This window comes from Anabrus simplex, chromosome 3, assembly GCF_040414725.1.
Source record: "Anabrus simplex isolate iqAnaSimp1 chromosome 3, ASM4041472v1, whole genome shotgun sequence".
Lineage (NCBI taxonomy): Eukaryota > Metazoa > Arthropoda > Insecta > Orthoptera > Tettigoniidae > Anabrus > Anabrus simplex.
In genome coordinates this window covers 91,145,014-91,169,265 of record NC_090267.1, presented here as the reverse complement: position 1 = coordinate 91,169,265, position 24,252 = coordinate 91,145,014, and the positions used below count along the sequence as shown (strand labels likewise).

The following is a 24,252-nucleotide window of genomic DNA, read 5'->3' as shown; positions in this document are numbered from 1 at the left end:
TTGTTACGTGCTCTGACCAACTTAAATACTTATCAAAAATTATTCCAAGGTTCTTAACGGAGTCTTTCAGTGCTATAGGTGTTTCATTGATCTTGACAACCGGTACGTTGATGCTTTCTAACTTGGCATGCGCTTTTCTAGATCCTATTATGATGGCTTGCGATTTTAATGGGTTTACTTTCAGGCAGTGGCTACTAGTCCATTCGTTAATGTTAAATAAGTCTTCGTTTAATTTCATGGTTGCTTCTTGTATGTCATTCGGCTTGGTATGAATAAACAATTGGATATCGTCAGCGTATAAGTGATATTTACAGTTCGTCAGTTGTTCTGATAGGTCATTCATGTATAGGGAGAACAGAAGTGGTGATAACACCCCACCCTGTGCTACACCCATCTCAGTATTTCGCCACCTAGACACATTGTCTCCCACTGACACACATTGTTTACGTCCACTGAGATAGGAACGTACCCAGCATAATACATTATTAGAAAATTTCATCATTTCTAATTTAGCTAGTAAAATGTCTTTATCTACGCAATCAAATGCCTTTGTAAGGTCGAGAAGAGTAAGAATTGTCATTTGTCCGTTATCCATTGCTAGCTGAATGTCGTTAGTTACTTTTACTAATGCTGTGCTGGTACTGTAGTTCGATCTAAACCCTGATTGATATCTGTCGAGTAAGTTATGATGTAAGAGATAGGCTGTCATTTGTTTGTGTACTAGTTTCTCCAGTACTTTTCCTAGTACAGGGAGAATACTAATAGGGCGGTAATCGTCAAGGGTTGTGGGGGTACTGTTTTTCTGCAAGGGTCGGATGATGGCATTTTTCCAGTTCCCAGGAAAGATTCCCGTCATAAGAGAGGTGTTAATAATATGCGTTATTGTAGGAAGAATGATGTCTAGAATTCTTCTTAAAAGGGACAGGTTTATTCCATCGTGTCCAGTAGACTTTGATTTTATGTCATTAAGGGCGCTCTTTACATCACCTGGAGTCACGTGAGAGAAGTAGAATGTTTCACCACCATGCTTTCCCTTTGAAAATATTCTGTCAATAGTGGCTCTCTTGGTATTTCCGTTCGTCTGGACGTTTCTTGAGCTAAAATACTCATTCAGATCATCCAAAGGTACATTACAGTTACTGTCCTTTGTCTTCGTTTTACTTAGACCCATATCTCGGAGAGTCTTCCATGCAACAGCAGAGTTATGTGTATTTAAAATTTCGTACGAGTAGCGTATTTTAGCGTTTCTTATCATCTGCGTGGTTTTATTTCGAAGTTTTTTATAATTCTCAAAATTTTCCTGCGCTGGATGTTTCACGTAGTAGCTATAGGCTGAGTCCCTATCTTTCATTTTATCACGAATTTCTTGATTGAGCCACGGGTTAGAGGGTCGCTTTACTCGAGCAGTACGTAATGGGGCATGTCTGTCATATAAAGTTAAGAGAAGTTCGTTAAAATGAGATACTTTGTCGTCAATGTCCTTTATATACTGAATTGTGTGCCATGGTGTGCTCAGAGCGTCCTCAATGAGAGATTCGTCGTTCAAATTTTTGAAATCCCTGTATTTGATTATCTTAGGCCTGTATTTTGGACATTTTAAAGAGTATGCAGCGTAAATCATGTCATGGCGGGAAAGGCCTGGCACAGGCATCTGTCCATGTGTCAATATACGGTCATTATTGTTTGCAATGATTAGGTCGAGGAGTGTGTGCGAGGTTGCAACATGGTGTGTGGGTTGCAAGGGCAGAATTGTCATATTAATTGATTCAAACATGCATGTCAGTCGCCTAGTCTCAGTGGTTTCATTTTTCAGGTCAGTGTTGAAGTCTCCCATTAAAATCATATGTTCATACCTGAATATTAAATCCTGTAGCGCTTCTTCTAAATCTGTGATGTTTCCAGTCTTCGGTGGGCGGTACACTACACCGAGTAAACACTTCGTACCACGAATTTCAGTTTCTACAAACAAGAACTCCGCTCTGTGAGAGTATTCACTTGGCGATTTAAATATTACCTTGTATTTCAAATCATCGCGTATAAATATTCCGACTCCGCCTCCAGGCTTTCCCTCTCTGTCGTTCCTAATTAAAGTGTATCCACTCATTTTAACCAGCGCTGAAGGTATAGATTGACGCAGCCATGACTCTGAAATCATTATAGCATGCAGATTACAGGTTGAAAATATTTCGGAGAATTCTGAGAAATGTGGGACAATGCTCTGTGTATTGACATGTGCTATTTGTAGAGAAGTAGGGTAGGGCGCAAGAATGTCTTTGAGACGGTTAGCGGTATTCTGCGAGGGGGCTGTCACGACGGGGTAATGACCTGCCTGGGACAGTGGTGAAAGGAGGCTGAAATTAGAGACATTTGCTTCCTGGTTGCTAAATGTTGCCAACTTGAAAGTTAAATGATGACAACTGATAGTAAGAAGTACCTACTACAACTATAAGATTATCACCTAATCAAAACTACAACTATGTGGAAAATTAACTTAAGTGAACTAAAATAACTATGGCGGTCCTTATATTACACAGAGTCTGCTCGTGACTAGCGAATACTGTTCAAATCTGAACGATTAGTTATGGCTATTTTACGGTTCCCTTGTTTTACGTATACGATCCCATCTCTAGACCATACGTTCTGGACGGTAAATTTTGCGACAGCGTCCTGAAGAAGTCGGAGTCTTGCTGGAGTTAGGTCCTCGCGGATGGTTTTATTCGTGCCCTTAAGTTTCTTTTTGTTCGTGAACATAGCGTTCCTCTTACGGTATGACACAAACTTGACGATTATAGGTCGCGGACGCCCATTCTGGTTTTTCCCAACCCTGTGAGACCTATCAATGTCATCCACGGAAAGACTGACCCCGATTTCTTTCGCAATGTCAAGAACTAAATTGTCAGTGTTCTCGTCCGCAGTTTCCGGTATACCGAACACACGTAGGCACTGCCTTCTCTGATACTGTTCTAAACAGTCAGTTTTATCCTGCAGTTCAGTTTTTAAATCACTGATTGTTTTGTCCCGCTCCTCTAGAGCCCTCCTAAGTTCTTCAATTACACTCGTATTAAAATTGATAGTTTCTTTTAATTGGTCAACAACTGACTTTGTTACCTGGTCCTGGATAAGGTTGGCAAGCGTGCCAAGTGTCTCCTTGCTGCTCAGCGCTTCCTGTACGGCCTGCTTGACTATGGCTTCCATTGGCACTTGCTTCACCTTGCGTGGCATTATTAATTTATTGGATTTCTTGCCTTTTACTTTCACCAATCACTTCACTAACACTCACCCAGAACCACTGCACTAGTAGAGATAATGTTATACACTCTGAGCTGCCACACTACGAATATTCACCTGCTAAATCCACGTTCGCCACGAGCCTCGTATTCTGCGTCTATGCACTGTCCGCCATTTGTACTGAAAATGGAAACAGAAGTTGCTGCTTGTCGATGTTGTAATCAAATTTACATTTGGAGAGGTCAAGACGACTTCGACGATTTGGACGGACCAAGCCCTATGATCAATGACTGTTCACAATGTACCTCACAGTAATGTAATCCATTCATGTTTGTATATCTATGGTTATTTTTCAATAAAAAATGCATTCAATGATCTACCGGACTCATTGTTTTATAGTCCTTCCACTATGAGCAATCACATCCTAAGCTGCTTAACATTTGAAACGTCTCAAATCTTTTATTTCAAGTTAAATTTGAGACTTACCGAGACTTACCTTATTTTAGCAAACATGTCTCCTCCACTTCCTCTGCCATCTAAATACCATTTCATTTTCAGCATGTTATATTACGTCAAGGAAACAAGGAAAAATCTCCTATCATAGCTTTACTATTCAAGGTGAGGTAGAAAGGATACTGCTAAAAGCGAACACAGCAGGTGGTAATCTAAGTATTGTTTGGTATCAGTAATTTACATGTCCTGTACGTGACGGCATGCGACAAGAAAATTTTGTTTGCATTCATTTTTGTCTCTCTGACATTAGCATAATAGCCAAGCAGTCATCAAACATACGCATAACCGGGATAAAACAGATAAAAATATCCATATTTTATGCTAATCGTTGCAGGTCGGAAAAACTCAGTGATAATATGTGCCAAAGAATACTTTTGCAGCGTTCTCAACTACAATAGAAAACAAATAAAATAAAATAAAATAAAATAAAATAAAATAAAATAAAATAAAATAAAATAAAATAAAATAAAATAAAATAATCCATCACAGTCCTTTTCAAACATTCAAACATAAGAAAAGCTATCCGTGTGTAAAACTGGTATTCAACCACCAACGCACGCCACCATGGTGGAAACTCGAAAACAAACTGGGAAGGATATCCAGGCGTAAAACTACGATTCATCTAACCAACGCATGCCGGGTATGCAACCGCCAAGGACTGTTAGGTATGCAACCGCCAATGCATGTCATCATGACAGAAACGCAAAAAAAATGGGAAGGGCATGCAGGCGTAAAACTACGATTCATCTAACCAGCGCCTGCCGCGTATGCAAGCGCCAAAGCCTGCCGGGTATGCAGCTGCCAACGCACACCGCCATGGCGAGAGCTTAAAGACAAACTGGGAAGAGCAATCAGGCGTAAAACTACGATGAATCTAACCAACGCCTGCCGGATATGCAACTACCAAGGCCTCCCTGATATGCAACTGCCAACGCACAACCCCCATGGCAGAAAATAAAAAATCAAACTGGGAAGGGCATCCAGGCGTAAAACTACGAATTATCTTACCAACGCCTGCCGGCTATGCAGCCATATCCCTAATGTCTTGATCCATTCTCTTCCAAAAGAAGAATTGCCTGATCTTTTGTCTAGTTTTGAAGACACCCAAATGAGCACCAAGAGGAGAACAGTGATAATATTTGAAAATCACAGGTATAAGACCTTTGGAGCAACAATTTTGAGGTTACAATCATTACGAGCTTCACAACAGAGGACCCCTTTGGATAAGGTGTACGGTTTGACTAGAATTCCAGAATTATTTGTATTCATAATTTCCTTCATCTCCGGATCTTGTTTCTGATGATCACTAAGCTCATGATACAACAAGGGAAGGTCAGAAAGAATGGCAACAACACCAATAGTACAACCCCTTCAAGGTTTCCAACTTCAGACTTCAATATCTTTATTTCCATCGAACATCCGACTGAGAATGTCAGCAATGACTTTCTCTGATCGCTTAATATGTTTGATATTAAAACTAAATGAAGATATCTAGAGGGCCGACCCAGTAAGTCTCCTAGTTCTTTTAAGTCGATTCAACACCCAAGACAGAGCCTGATTGTCGGCCTCAAAATCAAGGTAGACATGTTCAATATACGAACGTAATATTCCTAAGCCGAACAGCACAGCAAGACATTCCAATTCATACACATAATATTTGTTCTCCAAACTAGTCAAAATTCCGGACACATAAGCGACAGGCCTACGCCCTTCATCGTATACCAGCGATTGCATTACACGATGAACGATGAATCGCCTAGGACTGGGGCATTCATGAGAGCGATTATTAACGCCTCAAATGCTTCTTGTTCAGGACGATCCCAGATGAACCTGGCGTCCCTACGCCTTAGACGATTGAGAGGAGCAGCGATCTCAGCAAAGTTTGGGATGAATTTTCTAAAAAATTAACCATACCAACAAAAAGGGCCATTCCCTTAACATCCTTAGGTGGTCCAAAATCCCTGATTGCCTGGGTGCGAGTGTGATCAACAGACACGCTTCAGAAAAGAAAATGTGCCCTAAGAACGACATCCTAAGTTTAGCAAAGGCAATTTTGGGAAGCTTGACTGTGCGTCCAGTGCCTCTCAAATGTTCAAGGACTTCACAAACGTGTTCCAGATGCTTCTTAAAGATTTTAGAGAACGTAACGAAATCATCTAAATATTTGAACATGAACTTAAACTTGATATCGGAAAAGATGGAATCCAGCATCCGGATAAGGATTGCCGCGCCACGCGATAGAGCAAAAGGAAGCCTCAAAAATTCATATAAATTCCAATCAGTGGCGAATGCAGTCAGAGGAATGGCCTTCTTGGAAAAAGGAATTTGGTAATATGCCTGATTGAGATCTAGCACGGTAAAGAACATGGTATCAAGGAACCATCCAAAACAGGTATGCAAATCAGGCAACAGGATAGATGGAAGGATGATCATTTTGTTGAGAGAATGGTAGTCAATTACAGCTCTAAATCCACCAGAAGGTTTAGGGATAAGTGAAACTCGTGAGGCATGTGGGGAAGTAGAAAGCCTATTAACCCCATATTCCAACATTTCGTCAACAATTTTCTATAGGTCAATCGTGCGGAGGAGAAAGACGGTAAGGGGGAAATCTAAGAGGAGTATGGTCAGATAATTAAATTTGGTATTCCTGAACATTAGTCAAGCACAATTTGTTAGTAAACACTTCGGGAAACTGTTTACACAGAACACGCACTTATTCAGCTTCACCTCCAGACAGATGATTAAGATCCAGTTTACCAATGTCAGGGATTTCCTCAGATGTTAGGTTACCAATACAAGTTACATCATGATCACGCAAGGGAACATCAAACAAGTCAAATTTACGATTAGGGCAAAACTTAAAAAATCTACGCTGAAAGTCCAAAATTAACCGAACACCAGATAAAAAATTGGTACCAAGAATCATATCACAAGAAAGGTCGGAGGTCACTAAACGTGGAATTTTCCAAGTATAATCACCAATTCTTTGTCCCACACTTACAGATCCTAGTATTTCCGTCTTATTTCCGTTAGCAGCGACGCACTTATTTTCAACATGTTGCAAGGGAGGCAGTACGCCATTAAGTTATACCATCGCAAGTCAATTAAAGGCACAACACTCCCTTAATCAATAAAAGCCACTAATGGTTCATTATTTACTTCAACATTAACATAAGTGCCCTTGGGTATGACATTGGCAGAGATGTTTTTGTACATCTGTGGACATACCACGTCATTAAAATCATAAGAAAGGTTAGATTTAGCAGGATTACTCATTTTATGTTTAGATAATAGTCATTGGGTTCGATTTCGAGAAGAAGCTGAGCAGTCATTTTTGATGTGTTGATTAGATCCACACAATTAGCAGCAATTTCCAACATTTCGGTTTACAGAATGACATACGTTTATAAGATGGTCACTGGACCCGCAATTAAGCCACTTCTTAACATTAGGATTCCTGGTTAATTACCGGGGAACAGAGGGAACAGGACACATTAAATTAACGGGAGGAGATAGATGGATGGGTCCTGACTCGTCTCCATGTTCACATCTTTTGCAAAGGAGCAAGCGGCTTCCAATTCAACAAAGTTATCAGGGCACTTAGTTAATGAAAGGTAAGACCGGTAGAAGGGTGGTATTCCTTTCAATATTCGAGCGACCATCTCTTCCTCGGATAGAGAAATCTTAAAATCTTTGCAGAAAAATAAGGTCAACTAAATAAATAAGAAGATCTTCATGGAGATATTGGGTCCTAAAACAATCTTGCGGGATTAAACCTTCCAGGGCTAGGGAAGGGATGAATTTGGGAAGGAGTAATTCATGAAAATCATTACCTTCAGATTATGTAAAATAGCTTCAGAAATTTCCCCTTTTAAAATCCCTTCGCAATGGGGAAACAGTGCCCGAAAATTTCCCAGATCATCAGTAGAGTACACACTTCCTGGTTCAGTTAATTCCACCAAAAATATAAGAATCTAATACACTGCTCTATTGAATTTACAGAGAAATTCCTCACTCCATGAAATAGTTCTCTTAGGGAATTGTGACCAGGAATTGCATTTAACCGAGACGAAAGACCTTCTAAAACTGGCGTAGCTACACAACATTGGTATTGATGATTACCGGGAGAGGACATAGCAGGGTTATAGTTACCATCAGACAGTATTAGAGCAGTATCCCTTTTCGTTAATAGATAGATTCTCTACTGGCTATCATATAATCAAAGTCTGCAGAGGTGCTAGAGGAAAGAGCCCTTTGATAAGGAGGAAAGATTATTGGGCACCTGAACAGAGAAGAACTGGCGGGATGCGCAATCGGCAGCAGTACGGATAGGTTCAGGATTTCCGATACCAAGTTTATACTGTAATTCAGCTTTTCTCAGCATGTGAGGATACAGCACAGCTCGCGCCATGATGAACTCACATGAAACATGCTATTAAATATTTAAACAAGATAGTTGCACTCCTTTTTACAAGATATTTGACACTCGTTTATTCGATATCTTGACACTTGAATAATTTAATACCGTACAGGGAACAGGCTAAAAGAATGAGGGATGTAAACAACTTTTAGGTAGCTACGAGCTACCGGTACCAACACAAACAACCACCAGCTCTGACTACCAATTACTGTGCCGCCATGGTACCAAACTGAGCAGACACAAGTAACAACAGCCTTAGAAATAAAATCAGGGAATAAAATTCAGAGCGGAAAGTTACCTCTAGAAGGCCAGGGTGTCACTTTCGAAACGTGGTAGTATTATCCAAGGTTAAAAAAGGAAAGCATCATTCAAAGGGAAATAGATAAAATTAATTTTGGAATAAATAAACAGAAATTAATAAATATTCAAACGACGTCCTCATTTACGTTATGGAGAAAATCAGAAAATACCAACATTCACTAAAGTAAGAATTACATCAACAGCTTAAAAACCAAAATAATTTAAAACGCGGTCGGCCGACGCAAGGAAAAGGAAAAGGTAAAAATCGTCGTTGCCGGGACGAAACCTCCTATGTGATAATATTTTTGGGGATATACTGACCCGCAGCACATACATTATGAAGAGCGAGAATGCCTTGACAACTGTCACACAATATTGCACCTTAGATGACAGAACCGTACCGGCCAAGGATCTAAGTTAAAATTTTTCACATAGGAGGTTTTGTCCCGGCAACGACGAAATGTTTAAACTATTACAACAAAACTACCCTAAGATAACATAATCAGTACGTCGTTAGTTTCCTTTTCTTCGAATGGAATCACACACCAAAATGAGAGAATTGTTATTTTTGTTACACTTTGTTAGTATAAACGACGTTCCATTGAGCTGCCGCAAGCCATATCATAATCATCAACCACAAGATTGAGTTTACATCGGTTACTTTAACACACGCAAAGGGAGGAACATATTGGCACGAATGAGGTAACGAAAATGCACAAACGTAAATTAAAAGAGAAGAAACAACGTAAATATACTCTACCAAGATCAAAATCTTTTACAGAAAAATTAGCCACACCAACTAGTTCAATAAACAATCATCAACACCTTCACCATAGCAACCACCAAACAAAACAATGGAACAACCAACCCCGGAGCAATATCCAACAATAAGAAGCTAACATGAGATCAAACAAAAGAGAATCCAGAAGATCCCATAACTCAAAGAATTGAGCAAATTAAGTTAATATAATAAGGAAAGGATGGTTCATGTTTGTGGGTTACTGTAGTCAAGTCCTAGTTCGTGAACCATGGGCAACGGCTGAGTGGCCTACTAAGTGGTTCTGAGAGTCGGGATACCAGTTGCAATGGAATGGGAGTGGGCATCTCGGACAAATTCTGAGTCATGCATGGCTGGTTGGTGTCCAGGAGATAATAATAATTTGAAGCTCAATACCGACGGATCTTTTACTGAAATGTTACCATTAAGAGGCATTCTGGGATTTGCCGAAGATCATAAGCGAATTACTCTCACTGCTAATCAAGAACTCATTCTTATTCGCGAACGCAGTTATTACAATGTGCTAAAAGCAGCAGCAACACGAATGGAATCAAAACTTATTCTATAACATATCTTATGGCGTGTGCTGCCATTAACTTTATGAGATAGAGCAAAACTGAGAAATTTTAGACTTTATCTGAACGGGAGTATATATTCTTATGAGAACATGGAACATAATAAATAAGTTTGGGCCCCTATACGCTATGCGCTGCAATTTTCACTTCTCGTATTATCAGAAAGTAAATCATCCTCTGCTTTCTGCAGAAGAGTTTGAAACCATAGCACGTTTAGTTGTTATAACTCCTCGTATTTAGTAGAAGATATGAAACAATCACCAGCATACATTTGTTTCGAATTCGAAACATCAGACAACACTCCTGCAACCACAACAGCCTACTGTCTTATTATTCACGAAACGACTATCACTTATTGTCCGTTATCCAATATAGTAACACGGTTGTAAATAAGTGTACATAGACAATGCAGATCCAGTCTTTGAAGAGACATGAACTGCTCCCATTGTACGGCCATGGAAGAAGACAGTCAAAGTTTTAGTAACACAGCAAGTCTACCTACCGATCCGTCTTCCACATGTGAGTGTGAGGCCTGCTTCTTTGAACAAGCGAACAACACATTAGTGAGAGAGGCTATTGATGCCTTTTATAAACAAAAATGTTTGCGGTATATACCAAAGCATTTAATACCCTATCTTCCATCTAGCTTTGTGGAAAACTATGACTCTATGAATGTATAATATTCCTGGAACCTGCTACCACTTCACCTTAATATGGAAAGAGAAATTGCTGCTTGTCGACGTTGTAATCAAATTTACAATTGGAGAGGTAAGGACGAGTTCGACAATTGGGACGGACCAAGCCCTATGATCAATGACTGTTCACAATGTACCTCACAGTAATGTAATCCATTTCTGTCTGTATAACTACGGCTATTTTTCAATAAACAAATGCATTCAATGATCTACCAGACTCATTGCTTTGTTATAATCCTTCTATTATGAGCAATCATATCCCAAGCTGCTTAACATTTGAAACGTCTGAAATCTTTTATTTCAAGTTGAATTTGAGACTTACCTTATTTTAGCAAACATGTCTCCTCCACTTTCTCTGCCATCTAAATACCATTTCATATTCAGCATGTTATCTTACGTCAAGGAAACAAGGAGAAGTATCTTATCATAGCTTTACTATTCAGAGTCAGGTAGAAAGGATACTGAACACAGCAGGTGGTAATGTAAGTATTGCTTGGTATCAGTAATTTACATTTCCTGTACGTGACGGCATGCAACAAGAAAATTAATTTTGCATTCATTTTTGTCTCCCTGACGTTAGCATAAGAGCTAGGCAGTCATCAAACATTTGCATAACCGGGATAAAACAGATAAAAATATCCATACTTTATGCTAATCGTTGCAGTCGTAAAAACTCAGTGATAATATGTGCCGAAGAATACTTTTGCAGCATTCTCAACTACAATAAAATAAAATAAAATAAAATAAAATAAAATAAAATAAAATAAAATAAAATAAAATAAAATAAAATAAAATAAAATAAAATAAAATAATCCATCACAGTCATTTTCATATATTCAAACATAAGAAAAGCAACCCGTGTATAAAAATGGTATTCAACCAACAACGCACGCCACCATGGTGGAAACTCGAAAACAAACTGGAAAGGGCATCCAGGCGTAAAACTACGATTCATGTAACCAACTTATGCCGGGTATGCAACCGCCAAGGCCTGTTAGGTATGCAACCGCCAATGCATGCCACCATGACAGAAACGAAAAAAAAAATAATTGGGAAGGGCATGCAGGCGTAAAACTACGATTCATCTAACCAACGCCTGCCGCGTATGCAACCGCCAAGGCCTGCAGTGGTATGCAACCACCATGGCAGAAACTAAAAAATAAATTGGGAAGGGCATCCAGGCGTAAAACTACGTTTCTAATAAAACTGGGAAGGAAATCCAGGCAAAAATCTATGATTCATCTAACCAAAGACTGCCGGGTATGCAGCCGCCAACGCACACCGCCATGGCGGGAGCTTAAAAACAAACTGGGAAGGGCATTCGGGCGTAAAACTACGATGAATCTAACCAACGCCTGCCGGATATGCAACCGCCAACGCTTCCCCGATATGAAAGTGCCAACGCACCACCACCATGGCAGAAAATAAAAAGTCAGACTGGGAAGGGCATCCAGGCGTAAAACTGCGATTCATCTAACCCAGTGGTTCCCAACCATTTGTGGTCCATCGCCCCTTTCTGGAGGTTGGCTTATACCTATCGCCCCTTTTTCATTTTCATTGTGTGCCTAATTTTAATTTGAACTAAAGTGTTAATAATAAAGCAGTTTTATTATTTTAAACAATTTTATTACTGTATATAAAAACAACCACAGCAGTTTTATCCGGTCACTCTTAAGTAAAATATAAAATATTAAAATGTACATTTTTACAGATATTTTCAGAACAAAGAAGTGAAATAATTATTGCGGTATCTAAGATCATTGACGAACATTAAAAAAACAGGAGTACATGTATTCATTTTTAAATTAGAATCTGGAAAAGTTGAGAAAGTTGACTGTTAAAATTTGAATTCTTTGTTATTGTTTTATTTTACCATTTCAATGGCTGCCTTGTCCTTGGTGGATTGCAGTTAAAGCTTGAATATCCGGCTTTATGTTCGTCAAGTTGAGGCGCAAGTCTCCTTTGAGGCAAATGTTCAACTTATTTCTTTGTTTGGTGAGGAGCTGGACAACAGAACTAAATCCTTTTTCAACTAAATATGTTGACGGGAACGAGATGAGAAGTGGTTCAGTTTTTCCCCACAGTTGTGGATAAGTGTTCATAAGCTTCACCCAGGCTAACTCGTAACCGCTCTGCTTGAAAATGATTTTCGCCTCACAGTCATACTTCAGATCTAGAATCTCCGTTGCAAAGAGTTATCAAGCTTATCCACAGCTTCAAACGAGAATGGATCTAGAATCCAATCCGGAATTTGTAACTTGGACAAATCTTCAAATCTTGATTCCATGTCAGTTTTTAACTGGTCAAGGTGACCAGTAAAAATTCGGATTTTGTCTTCTGGGAGTTCAGGTGTCTAGTTATCTGACACTGAACACTTTTTAAGGGTCGGAAACTGAATAAGCTCTTTACGGCCAATATTTCCCTTGTAAATATCAAACTTGGCTATGTATGATGAAATAATTCCTTTGGCTTTGATGAGGTTCATCTTGTTTCCTTGAAGCCTTATATTGACTTCGTTCATTTTTAAAAAAATATCTGTAAGGTACGCAAGTTCCAACTTGCGTTGCTTCAAATTCTCACTTAAGACATGATCAGACGTATCGAGAAACTCAGTAACCATATCAAATAATTCTAAGAAACGGCGCAAACAGTTTCCTTTGGAGAGCCACCTCACGGCCGTATGTAGAAGCAAGCGTTCGAATTCCTCATCATTTTCATGGTAAAGTTGTCGGAACAGACGGTCATTGAGGGAATTAGCTTTGATATTGTTGACACCAGTAATAACCAGTTGTAGGGTTTCATGCAGGAGACCACTCAACTTTTTCGCAGCTAAATGTTGACGATGAATGACACAGTGAATAGTGATGACCTCTGGCACTTCTTTCTTAAGGTGGGCTAGAAACCCAGCATGAAGACCTGATATGGCAGGAGCACCGTCTGTTGCACACGCGCTCACGTTTGTTAGGGGAATCTCTTTTTCCTCAAAATAATCTTGCACCACTTTAAAAATTGACGATCCCTTCGTATCAGTGATCAAAGTTCTAGCAAACAACATTTCCTCGGTAATTTCCTTTTGTTCATTGATAAACCTCACATAAGCTAATAAAATAGCTTTGTTATCAATCACAGTTGATTCATCAATCTGCAAGGCAAATATACTTTCTTTTCAACAAAGTGGCCATTTCGTCAATTCGCCTGGAAACAGTATTGTTGCTCAAAGGAACCGATTGACTTATCTTATTACTAGAGCCCTCGCCTAGCATGATTTCAACAATTCTTTGGTAGCCGGTAAAACAAGCGTTTCGCCAATTGTGTGAGGTTTACCACATTTAGCGATCAATAAAGACACCTCGTAAGAAGCGAGAAGACCTTTGTCAAGATCGGTCGTTTTTTTAAATAATTCACTCACATTAGGCCGTTTGTCAGTTTTAGCTCTGAGGTGTTGAAAATAACTAAGTTCTTTACTCACTTTAACACTGTGCACTCTTGATAAATGATCTTCCATTCGCGAAGGCTTCATGGATTCATTACTATTAAATGTTCTATCGCACAAAAGACAATGTGGAAACTGCACATTTTGCGGTGACGCAATAAAGCCAAATTTTAAATACTCAACTGAGTACTGACGACAATTCTTCTTTCAATTCATTGTGCATGAACTTCTACACTTCAAAACAAATGCACAAAAACAGAAAACTTATGGTGAACCACACAAAGGCTAGTTAAGACTGAAGACGAATGTACTGTAAAGCCATCTACACACAGAGCTACACATTAGTAATTGACTGGTAACTGAAGTTTCCGCCCGATTACTTGAGTGTCACTTCCTGTGTATTTCAATGGAAAGCCACACACGGCGCTACCAGTTAGTAATCTGTTAGTAACTAGTTTGTAATCAGTTTCAGGTGTCTCGTGGAGCCAGTCACCAGCGAGTTTAGTTTCTCAGTTCCCAGTGAACAAGTGACTTTTTACGATGGCGAGCGAACTAGTTTTCAACATAAAGTTAGCGGGAAATTAAAAAACACCCCGTACAATTGTACGCTGAAGGATCACGCAAGAAAGGACATTACGGAGAAAGAATGGAATTATTTTCTAAGCTTTTTAATTTTTTTGTAAAAATAAAGATCACTTCTCGAGCTCGATAGCTGCAGTCGCTTAAGTGCGGCCGGTATCCAGTATTCGGGAGACAGTAGGTTCGAACCCCACTGTCGGCAGGCTTGAAAATGGTTTTTCCGGTTTCCGATTTTCACACCCGGCAAATGTTGGGGCTGTACCTTAATTAAGGCCACGGACGCTTCCCTCCCACTCCTAGCCCTTCCCTGTCCCATCGTCGCCATAAGACCTATCTGTGTCGGTGCGACGTAAAGCAAATAGCAAAAAAAAGTTCATTTTTCTTACCTTTCTTACCTTCCTTCAGAACTCACACATTCCCTCATATTTGTATTTCGCTGTCAAATGGCAGGCGCAATAAGCTCCACCAAGTCCATATAGTGTAAATGAACCGAAGGCCAGTATGCTGATCATTCAGCCAACGAGTCGGACGCCCGGCAAATTCTACTGTACAGTACTATTTTAATTTTCCCCCTTCATGTTCAATTATTCAGATGATTTCGTTATGTTCTCTAAATCCTTTAAGAAGCATCTGGAACACGTTTGTGAAGTCCTTGAACATTTGTAAGGCACTGAACGCACTCATCGACTCCACATCGCCCCCACTTATTTATTGCCCCCCTGATAACACAAATCGCCCACTTGGTGGCGATCACCCCCAGGTTGGGAACCACTGATCTAACCAACGCCTGCCGGCTATGGAACCATATCCCTAATGTCTTGATCAATTCTCTTCCAAAAGAAAATATGCCTGATCTTTTGTCTGGTTTTGAAGACACTCACATGAGCACCAAGATGAGAACAGTGATAATATTTAAAAATCACAGGCATAAGACATTTGGAGCAACAATTTCTAGGTTACGATTATTACAAGCTTTACAACAGAGGACCCCTTTGGATAAGGAGTACGGTTTAACTGGAATTTCAGAATTATTTGTATTCATAATTTCCTTCATCTCCGGATCTTGTTTCTGATGATCACTAGGCTCATGATACAACAAGGGAAGATCAGAAAGAATGGCACCAACACCAATAGTACCATCCCTTCAAGGTTTCCAACTTCAGAATTCAATATCTTTATTTCCAGCAATGACGTTCTCCGATCCCTTAATGTGTTTGATATTAAAAATTAAATAAAGGTATCTAGAGGGCGAACCTAATAAGTCTCCCAGTTACTTTAAGTCGATTCAACACCCAAGACAGAGCCTGATTGTCGGCCTCAAAATCAAAGTTGACATGTTCAATATACGAACGTAATATTCCTAAGCCGAACACCACAGCGAGACATTCTAATTCATACACAGAATACTTTTTCTCCAAAGTAGTCAAGAACTCCGGACACATAAGCGGCAGGCCTACGCTCTTCATCGTACACCAGCGATTGCATTACACGATGAACGATGAATCACCTAGGACTGGGACATTCATGAGAGCGAATATTGACGCCTCAAATGCTTCTTTTTCAGGACGATCCCAGATGAAGCTGACGTCCCTACGCCTTAGACGATTGAGAGGAGCAGCGATCTCAGCAAAGTTTCGGATGAATTTTCTAAAAAATGAACCATACCAACAAAAAGGGCCATTCCCTTAACATCCTTAGGTGGTGCAAAATCCCTGATTGCCTGGGTGCGAGTATGATCAACAGACACGCTTCAGAAAAGAAAATGTGCCCTAAGAATGACATTCTAAATTTAGTAAAGGCAATTTTGGGAAGCTTGACTGTGAGTCCAGTGCCTCTCAAATGTTCAAGGACTTCACAAACGTGTTCCAGACGCTTCTTAAAGGTTTTAGAGAACGTAACGAAATCATCTGAATAATTGAACATGAACTTAAACTTGATATTGGAAAAGATGGAATCCAGCATCCGGATAAGGATTGAAGTGCCACACGATAGAGCAAAAGGAAGCCTCAAAATTCATATAAATTCCAATCAGTGGCGAATGCAGTCAGAGGAATGGCCTTCTTGGAAAAAGGAATTTGGTAATATGCCTGATTGAGATCTAGCACAGTAAAGAACATGGCATCAAGGAACCACCCAAAACAGGTATGCAAATCAGGCAACAGAATAGATGGATAATCTTTTTGTAGAGAGAATGGTAGTCAATGACAGCTCTAAATCCACCAGAAGGTTTAGGGATAAGCTAAACTAGTGAGGCATGTGGGGAAGTGCAAGGCCTAATAACCCCATATTCCAACACTTCATCAACAATTTGCTATAGGTCAATCGTGCGGATGAGAAAGACTGTAAGGGGGAGATCTAAGAGAAGTATGATCATATAATTGAATTGGGTATTCAAGAACATTAGTCAAGCCCAATTTGTTAGTAAACACGTCGGGAAACTGTTTACACAGAACACGTACTTGTTCAGCTTCACCTTCAGACAGCTGATTAAGATCCAGTTTATCAATGTCAGGGATTACCTCAAATGTTAGGTTGCCAATGCAAGGTACATCATAATCACGCAAGGGAACATCAACCAAGTTAGATTTATGATTATGGCAAAACTTAAAATATCTACACTGAAAGTCCAAAATTAACCGAACACCAGATAAAAAATTGGTACCAACAATCATATCACAAGAGAGGTCAGAGGTCACTAAACGGGGAATTTTCCCAGGCAAATAAAAGTTAAAAATTACTGGTTCTTTCGCCGCATTTGGTGGACAGGGCAAATGCTTGCTCTGTTCCCGAGTGGCGGGGATAGAATGCGCGGTCACGCAATGCAGCGAGCACGGTTGGCGGTAAGTTTACGAATGGAGTTCTGCCTCTTTTCACTCTATTCGAGCCACTCGGGAACAAAGCAAGCATTTCCCGAGCCCATCCGAGCGCCAGGACTGGCTAAACCGCCTCTCCCGGTGTACCACTCCTCACTTGCCCAGCACGTCTCTTCAGTTTTCCGTGACCCTGTTGGGTAAATTGTATGAGAACAACCTTTCATTCATTCATTGATTACACTGTCTCTCCAGTTTGTGGTTATCCGTGACGGGGAGAGAGGACTTGGAATCCAGTCCATTCGTTCATGCACTCAGCTATCCATCAATTCATTCATCTATTTAGGCAGTCAGTATTCCATTCATCTCCAATTAAATGTTTAAGTTATTTCATCAATTCACATTCAAGCACTCATCCTCTACCGAATGCTCTCTCCGCAGTTGGTGGCTATCCGTGACTGGGAGAAAAGAGTGCTTAAACTTTTATTCTGGCATGAACACAGTTCAATCCTGGAAGTAACGATTTATCAGTTCATAATTGTCCGGCTCCATGGCTAAATGGTTAGCGTGCTGGCCTTTGCAGACAGGTGTCCCGGGTTCTACTCCAGACAGAGTCGGGAATTTTAACCATAATTGGTTAATTTCGCTGACACGGGGGCTGGGTGTACGTCTCGCTTTCATCATCATTTCATCTTCATCACGACGCGCATGTCGCGTACGTGCTTCAAATCGAAAGACTTGTCCTCGGACACTCCCGGCGCTAAAAGCCATACGCCATTTCATTTCAATTCATAATTCATGCAACTCTCTCCACAGTTGGTGGCTATCGGCGACGGGGATAGAGGTCTTGATATTCGGTCCATACATTCGTACATGATCAATCAATCAATCAATCAATCAATCAATCAATCAATCAATCAATCAATCAATCAATCAATCAATCAATCAATCAATCAATCAATCAATCAATCAATCAATCAATCAATCAAGCAAGCAAGCAAGCAATAAATAGGCAATTAATTAATTAATTCATTAACTAATCAATCAATAAATGAATCATCAATGAATGCGCTCTTCCCAAATAGTGGCTATCCATGACAGGGTCAGAAGACTATTATTCACTCATTCATGCACGACCACAATTTAACCATGAAACCGTCCATTTACCAATTCATGCAGTCATCCACTCAGTCAAGTCAGTCATACTGTATGTTGTAATGGTATGATACTCCACCAGACTTGTGACACGAAAGTAAGCACTAAATACTGTAAGCTAAGGAAGGGGAAGGTACATGTTGTCCTAGGCTATATAGCAATCAATCGAGTGAGATGGACATGCGGTTAGTGGCGCGCAGCTGTGAGATTAGATCCGGGAGACAGTGGTTCGAACTCCACTGGCGGTAATCCTGAGGGTAATACATGATAAAATACCCAAAAAATAGTCAGCTACACCACATCCATATGAAAGAAAGCGATTTGTGCACGTTATGTAGGAACTGTAGTGATACCATACATCACAGACTTGCTCAGTGCGAAATCATCCAAAAGGCGTGGAGAAAATTTAGGGGGCTATTAAAATCCGTTATAAATCAATCAGACGCCTACATTGCATCTGACTGGCTAATCCGTCCAACCTTCAGTTTAAGGCCATCTGAAATGAACAGTGCAGTAGTGCTGCTACTAGGGTCTTATGTGTACAGCGTGTTACGGACTAAAAGTCCTGGTAGTGAGGAAGTTATCATCTCGGATATGAGGGTCTGGATACGGAAAGCTCTTACTTGTCCAACGAAGGGGAAGTGCCTCGGGAAATATGCCAGTAAACTAGCTGGCCTATGTTAACCAAGTGCAGTGCCGTTCCACAAAATGAGAGCTCCGGCATACAGTGTGAACGTGAAAAAGGAATGGACGAAACAAACAGTGAACCTATTGAATGTGTTTAGTTTGTTTGAAATTAGTGTGGAACATTAAACACGAAATATTTTGATTTTTTCTGGTTAGTTATTGTTCAATTACTAATTTGTTGTTTGTCAATTCAAAAGTATAAATATTATTTGAAGTTCACAAAACTGCAAAGAACTGTCATATTATATTTAGTTCACGAACTTCAGGCAACAGGAAGTTGCAAAGATGGTTTTGATTGCGTTCTTCTTTCTTTTTTGTGTTAATTTTTTAAACGATTGGAAATAATTATCTATGTATTAACTGTTGTTTGTAAATAAATCTGTTAAAAAAACACTCCGAAGGTGGTTCTCCGTTGTTTCCCAATTTCAAACCAGGCAAATGCTGGGGCTGCACAGTAATTAAAGCCCCGGTCGCTTCCTTTCCACTCTTAGCCCTTTTCCATCCCATCGTCGTCATAAGACCTGTCTGTGTCGGTGTATATAGCATTGTTAGTGTCTAGGACAAGATAAATTATATATTATTTGTAGTGTAGTAACAGTCAAATAATTGTAAGAGGAGAATGTAAAGCATGTATCGAATTTAATGAATTGGAATAAACGAATGCTCTCCCCCAAGCTTCAGGCGATCGGGAACTAGGGAATAGGAGAATTGTATTGTATTGTATTGTATTTACTGTACCCTATAGGGCATAAACAACACTGCAATGTCGAACTTACCTTCTTACCTGCTATTTGATGAATGCGCCAGCCCAACTACAGTCGGCAGGAAAGGTCGTTTACAGGGTTCTTGTGAACGAGAGTAGGGAGATTTAAAAAAAAAATTTGTTCTATACGTATGCTTACGAAATGAGGAACACAAACGCACCTACTGACATTTTGAGCAAAAGTTGTGTATTCTTAAATCAACATTTCTATTCTTTTATATTACAATTGATTGCACTAATAGTGCTAAAATGGATGCCCGGAAGGCTCACATCGTAAATTCAAATATAAACATAAAAAAAATATACCCTAGCTGGTTAATTTGTCGTGCGGAGAATTGATAAGTGAACCCAATAACAAATGTGTCCTTACACGGAACAGCCTCGCTGTACCTGCACATAAAATATATGATGCCAGGGTGAGAAATTGTCCTGCAGAAATAAAGCCACTAAAAGGTCCCCACACATATTTGGGAAAGTGCACACAACAAAGATAGTAAATTTGAACCTACAACTACAGGCATATCCTTTCTAATCTCGCATGAATTATACCTTTCTATTATGGATATGAACCACGGTCCATTCAAACAAACATTATATTTACAAAATGTACTGATTAAGCAAGTTTTCTTAGTGCCCAGTTTCTACCTAACGCACTACCATTTATAAACAAAGTAAAGAGAGTATGAGAGAAAGAAAGGATGAATGAATGAAGTCACCGTCGCATGCTTGTCTCGCCTGCGAGAAGGAATTCCACCCCTCCCCTTGTATTTTAAAAATGGCTGCGAGACTCCCTGCTGTGCACGCAAGGGAAACGACCTCCAAGACTTCGGCCGTGAAACACCCCTCGCACAAACAAAATAAAAACATAACCTAGTTTTCAAACATACGGAGCTCAGCTCTACCTCGACCTTGTCTCGACACATGACAAAGATCGCCACAAATAAATGAGTGCGGAAATCACATACGTGTCTGCACTATCCAATGTCCGTGACAGACCGCCCTGGGTCTCGATTATACCATCTGGAGTATTACACATATTTATACACATCCATCTCGCCGTCAGCCTAATGCGACGCGTTCCAATTAACCCTCAAGTCTAGGGTTCAATCCCTTACTTGGCATAGTACAAGGGGTCGCAAATATACATGACATATCCTACGGGTATTTTCGTTACACTCACAGTCAACCCAACTCAATATAGACATGGAGTAAACAATTAAATCCTGGCCGCATGCGTGCTCTACATTATGCATACAGATTCCCTTCCCAACATAGGGGTACTCTATCATAATTAACCTATAATTACAAGCAGAATATCGTCTGATGCCGGGCACTAAGAAACAATGATTTAAGCTCGTACCTAAGCTTCCCTACAACTATGTGTACAGTCACACTATCATTTAAACTACCTTAATCCTTGCTTTCTATAAACAATAAAATAAAAAAATGTATATGCCTTATCCTAAAATATATAAAGGAAATACCTTAATAAATGGCCTAATGGGCCGTAATCCTATTCCTTACTATATTTACAAGTTAATCACCGTATTTCTGCATAACAACCCCCCACCCTACACATATATATTAATTATTGTTCACTTATCTATCATCTTGGAGACCTCTTTATCCCTCTGTCAGGGTTAGGCTGTGCCTGCTCAGCCCATCATGGTATCGATGTGGTCCTGGGTCGATCCTCTGCGTCCAGTCTCCATGGGTTGCTCGTTCATGAAGCCGTCTTCTTGAGGGATGGCTCGTTCATGAAGCCGTCTTCTTGAGGGATGGCTCGTTCATGAAGCCTTCTTCTTGAGGTTGTGGTCGGCAGGTCTCGTATCACACGTCTCCTGAAACACGGCACGGGTCTTCACTGGAATGAAATGCCTAATTTATTAACAGCACAGAATTCCCGGTACTTTTATCTAATTTTCGAGGCAAAAATCAGTACTGGCGATCTGCGACGTTAAAAATCATTGTTCCCCATTAGCTGCTTAACCGCACACGAATGTATATAGGCAATATATCTACTATCTGAAATCAGCAACCTAATCGGTCGAACAAATTGTCATGATCTCATGCTCGACTGATTCAGACCCATAAGTATAGCAGGAATAACACAAATGACTTTAGTTTATACTTGCACTTCTTCCGCACTTCACAATATTTTTACGTGGTTACCCGTACCGCTTCATGATGAAGTCTACATGTACGGCATTGTCTACAGTCGGTTAATTAGGCACTTGCGACCTCACTGTAAAGCGTCTACATACAATCACACGATTGAATAATTACTGGAAAGTTTATGGATCACCGATTCATTGAATAAACATTAGCGCAACTGCATTAAAGTAATCACAGTCTTTGTCCTAAACAAAGGTTTCTGGCGCGAGTATCAGCAGAAACGCGACGTGCACGGACCGCGGTCTTATCATGGACTGATCACCTCCTTCCACCTTTCTCTGCTCTTATAGACTCCAGGAACCCACGCGACTCGCTGGGAAGTCCCGGGAAACAACTTGAGATTGGCATGTGGCCTCGAAACATTTTCTCACGGCAGTCGGCCTCCCACGTAGTTATTTATTCGATTATATATTAATAGACTTTGAGGTATCTATGGCTTCGGAAAATTCTGGCACCGATTCACATCCTATTACTTTCTTGTAATACCTTCAAATATAGGAATTATGACTCAATTTCCATAGCGTGGTGAGCCTGTCTGTTCCCGCTGAAAATCTCTGTTAAGGTGGCAAGTCTCTCCCCCAGACAAAATCCCATCTCTCTTTCTTTCTTCCTCACATATTCTTTCTTCGTCGCACATGACCACGCCTTGCCTCGGGAATCCCCTTCTCGATTCCCGCGCTCTGTATAGCATCACGCCCTCACAGTTAGCGTCCTATTGCGCATTATTTTATCAGCGTTAAATATCCATTCTGATAACTAACAGAATGGTACATTATGATGCTGTTCAGGATTCAAACAGCCTTCGGAATGAGGACCTAGAGTGGTACGTTATTAATGTCCTTAAATTATGTACACAGAGGTAATGAGTTTTATTATACAATACATTTATTGAACTACCATTTCCAGTTATTTAGAGGTTCATTCCAGTTTTCATTTCAACACAGTTTTCCTCACGAACACAATAAACATGCACTCGAACGATTACTCCTCGCAAAACATTTAGTGATACCTGGACTCCTTAGTGTCGGTAGACCTCGGCAATCTTCGAGATTAGTATTGACAACCTTTGACACAAAAATTGTGAATCGCCATGAAACATCTGGCGTACACTTTACGTACTAGTACTGTTGTTGTTTACACAGGAAAGGCAAAATATAAAATTCATGCTAGGAACAAGATTCGCACCGAGAATTTTTATATAATGTGTGTGTGACACAGTTGTTGGCTTAAGATAATAAAGGTTTAGAAAATTCCTATCGATCGATCCTACTATCGATTCAATTCACGTTTCATTTCTATTCAGTTGGCAGTATTACCGGTACCGGGCTAGCTCCCTCCTTACTCTTCAGCCCAGTACAAGGAAGTATCTCTAAAAGTTTTGCGACTACATTGGCCCAACAAACTACCATTATCAACGCGCCTTCTCACAGCGCAATATCGTTCCAGAACTGTTTAACAATGCGTTAGCATATATTTGAAGGCCTCTCTTCTCCAAACGCCAACAGTCGTAGCCGTGTTGGTACACCGGATCCCGTGAGAACTCCGAATTTAAGCAACATTGGGCGTGGTCAAGAAGTGGATGGGTTGCCACGGGGTGTTGGTGGGGGTAAGGGAATGGAGGAAGGAAAGGAACTGGCCACCCTGCCGTACGTAAACTCCGGCTCACGCACACCTCTCCGGAGGTTCGGACCTGCCTTCGGGCAGAATATACCCTTACCTTACATTTGCCAAGTTAAAGGGAACGTGCAGACTTCAGTTTCCATCATACTGATCTGAAGATGGCATTTGTGCAACAATCTAGCCTGCATTAAAGGATACCCAGTTCGAGAATCCAACTCCTGGAAAATCAAAGGTGACGGAACTCATGAAAAGTCTTTTACATAAAAAAACTACATCTTCGCTCGCACAATGGAAAATATTCATATTCTGTTTTGAATACCATTACAATTATTTTCTAGACAGACCTAACGTATTCCTACTAAGCGATGGGAGTATTATCTTCTATTCCATTCTTTTGAACCCAAACGGCTCATATCATTGGCATAGAATATTAGAAATGAAAGGAAGTTACGGAAATAAAGAAGTGGAGTTACATGGGAGGCCGTATATGTGTTGCAATTCCGCTTATTTTAGCTTGGAGC

At 40.2% G+C, this 24,252-nt stretch overlaps 1 protein-coding gene across 2 annotated transcripts in view; it reads right to left on the bottom strand.

The window, feature by feature from the left end:
* The window catches only part of LOC136867052 (UDP-glucosyltransferase 2), a 161,117-nt gene that overhangs the window by 134,394 nt on the left and 2,471 nt on the right, over positions 1-24,252 (bottom strand). The window contains exon 1 of one of the 2 annotated variants that reach the window (XM_068227006.1): positions 3,725-3,780. The exons of the other annotated variant lie outside the window; for it this stretch is intronic. Coding sequence (XP_068083107.1) covers positions 3,725-3,780 — 56 coding nt within the window. Of the gene's footprint in view, positions 1-3,724; positions 3,781-24,252 lie in introns of those variants that run through there. 2 annotated transcript variants of the gene reach the window in all.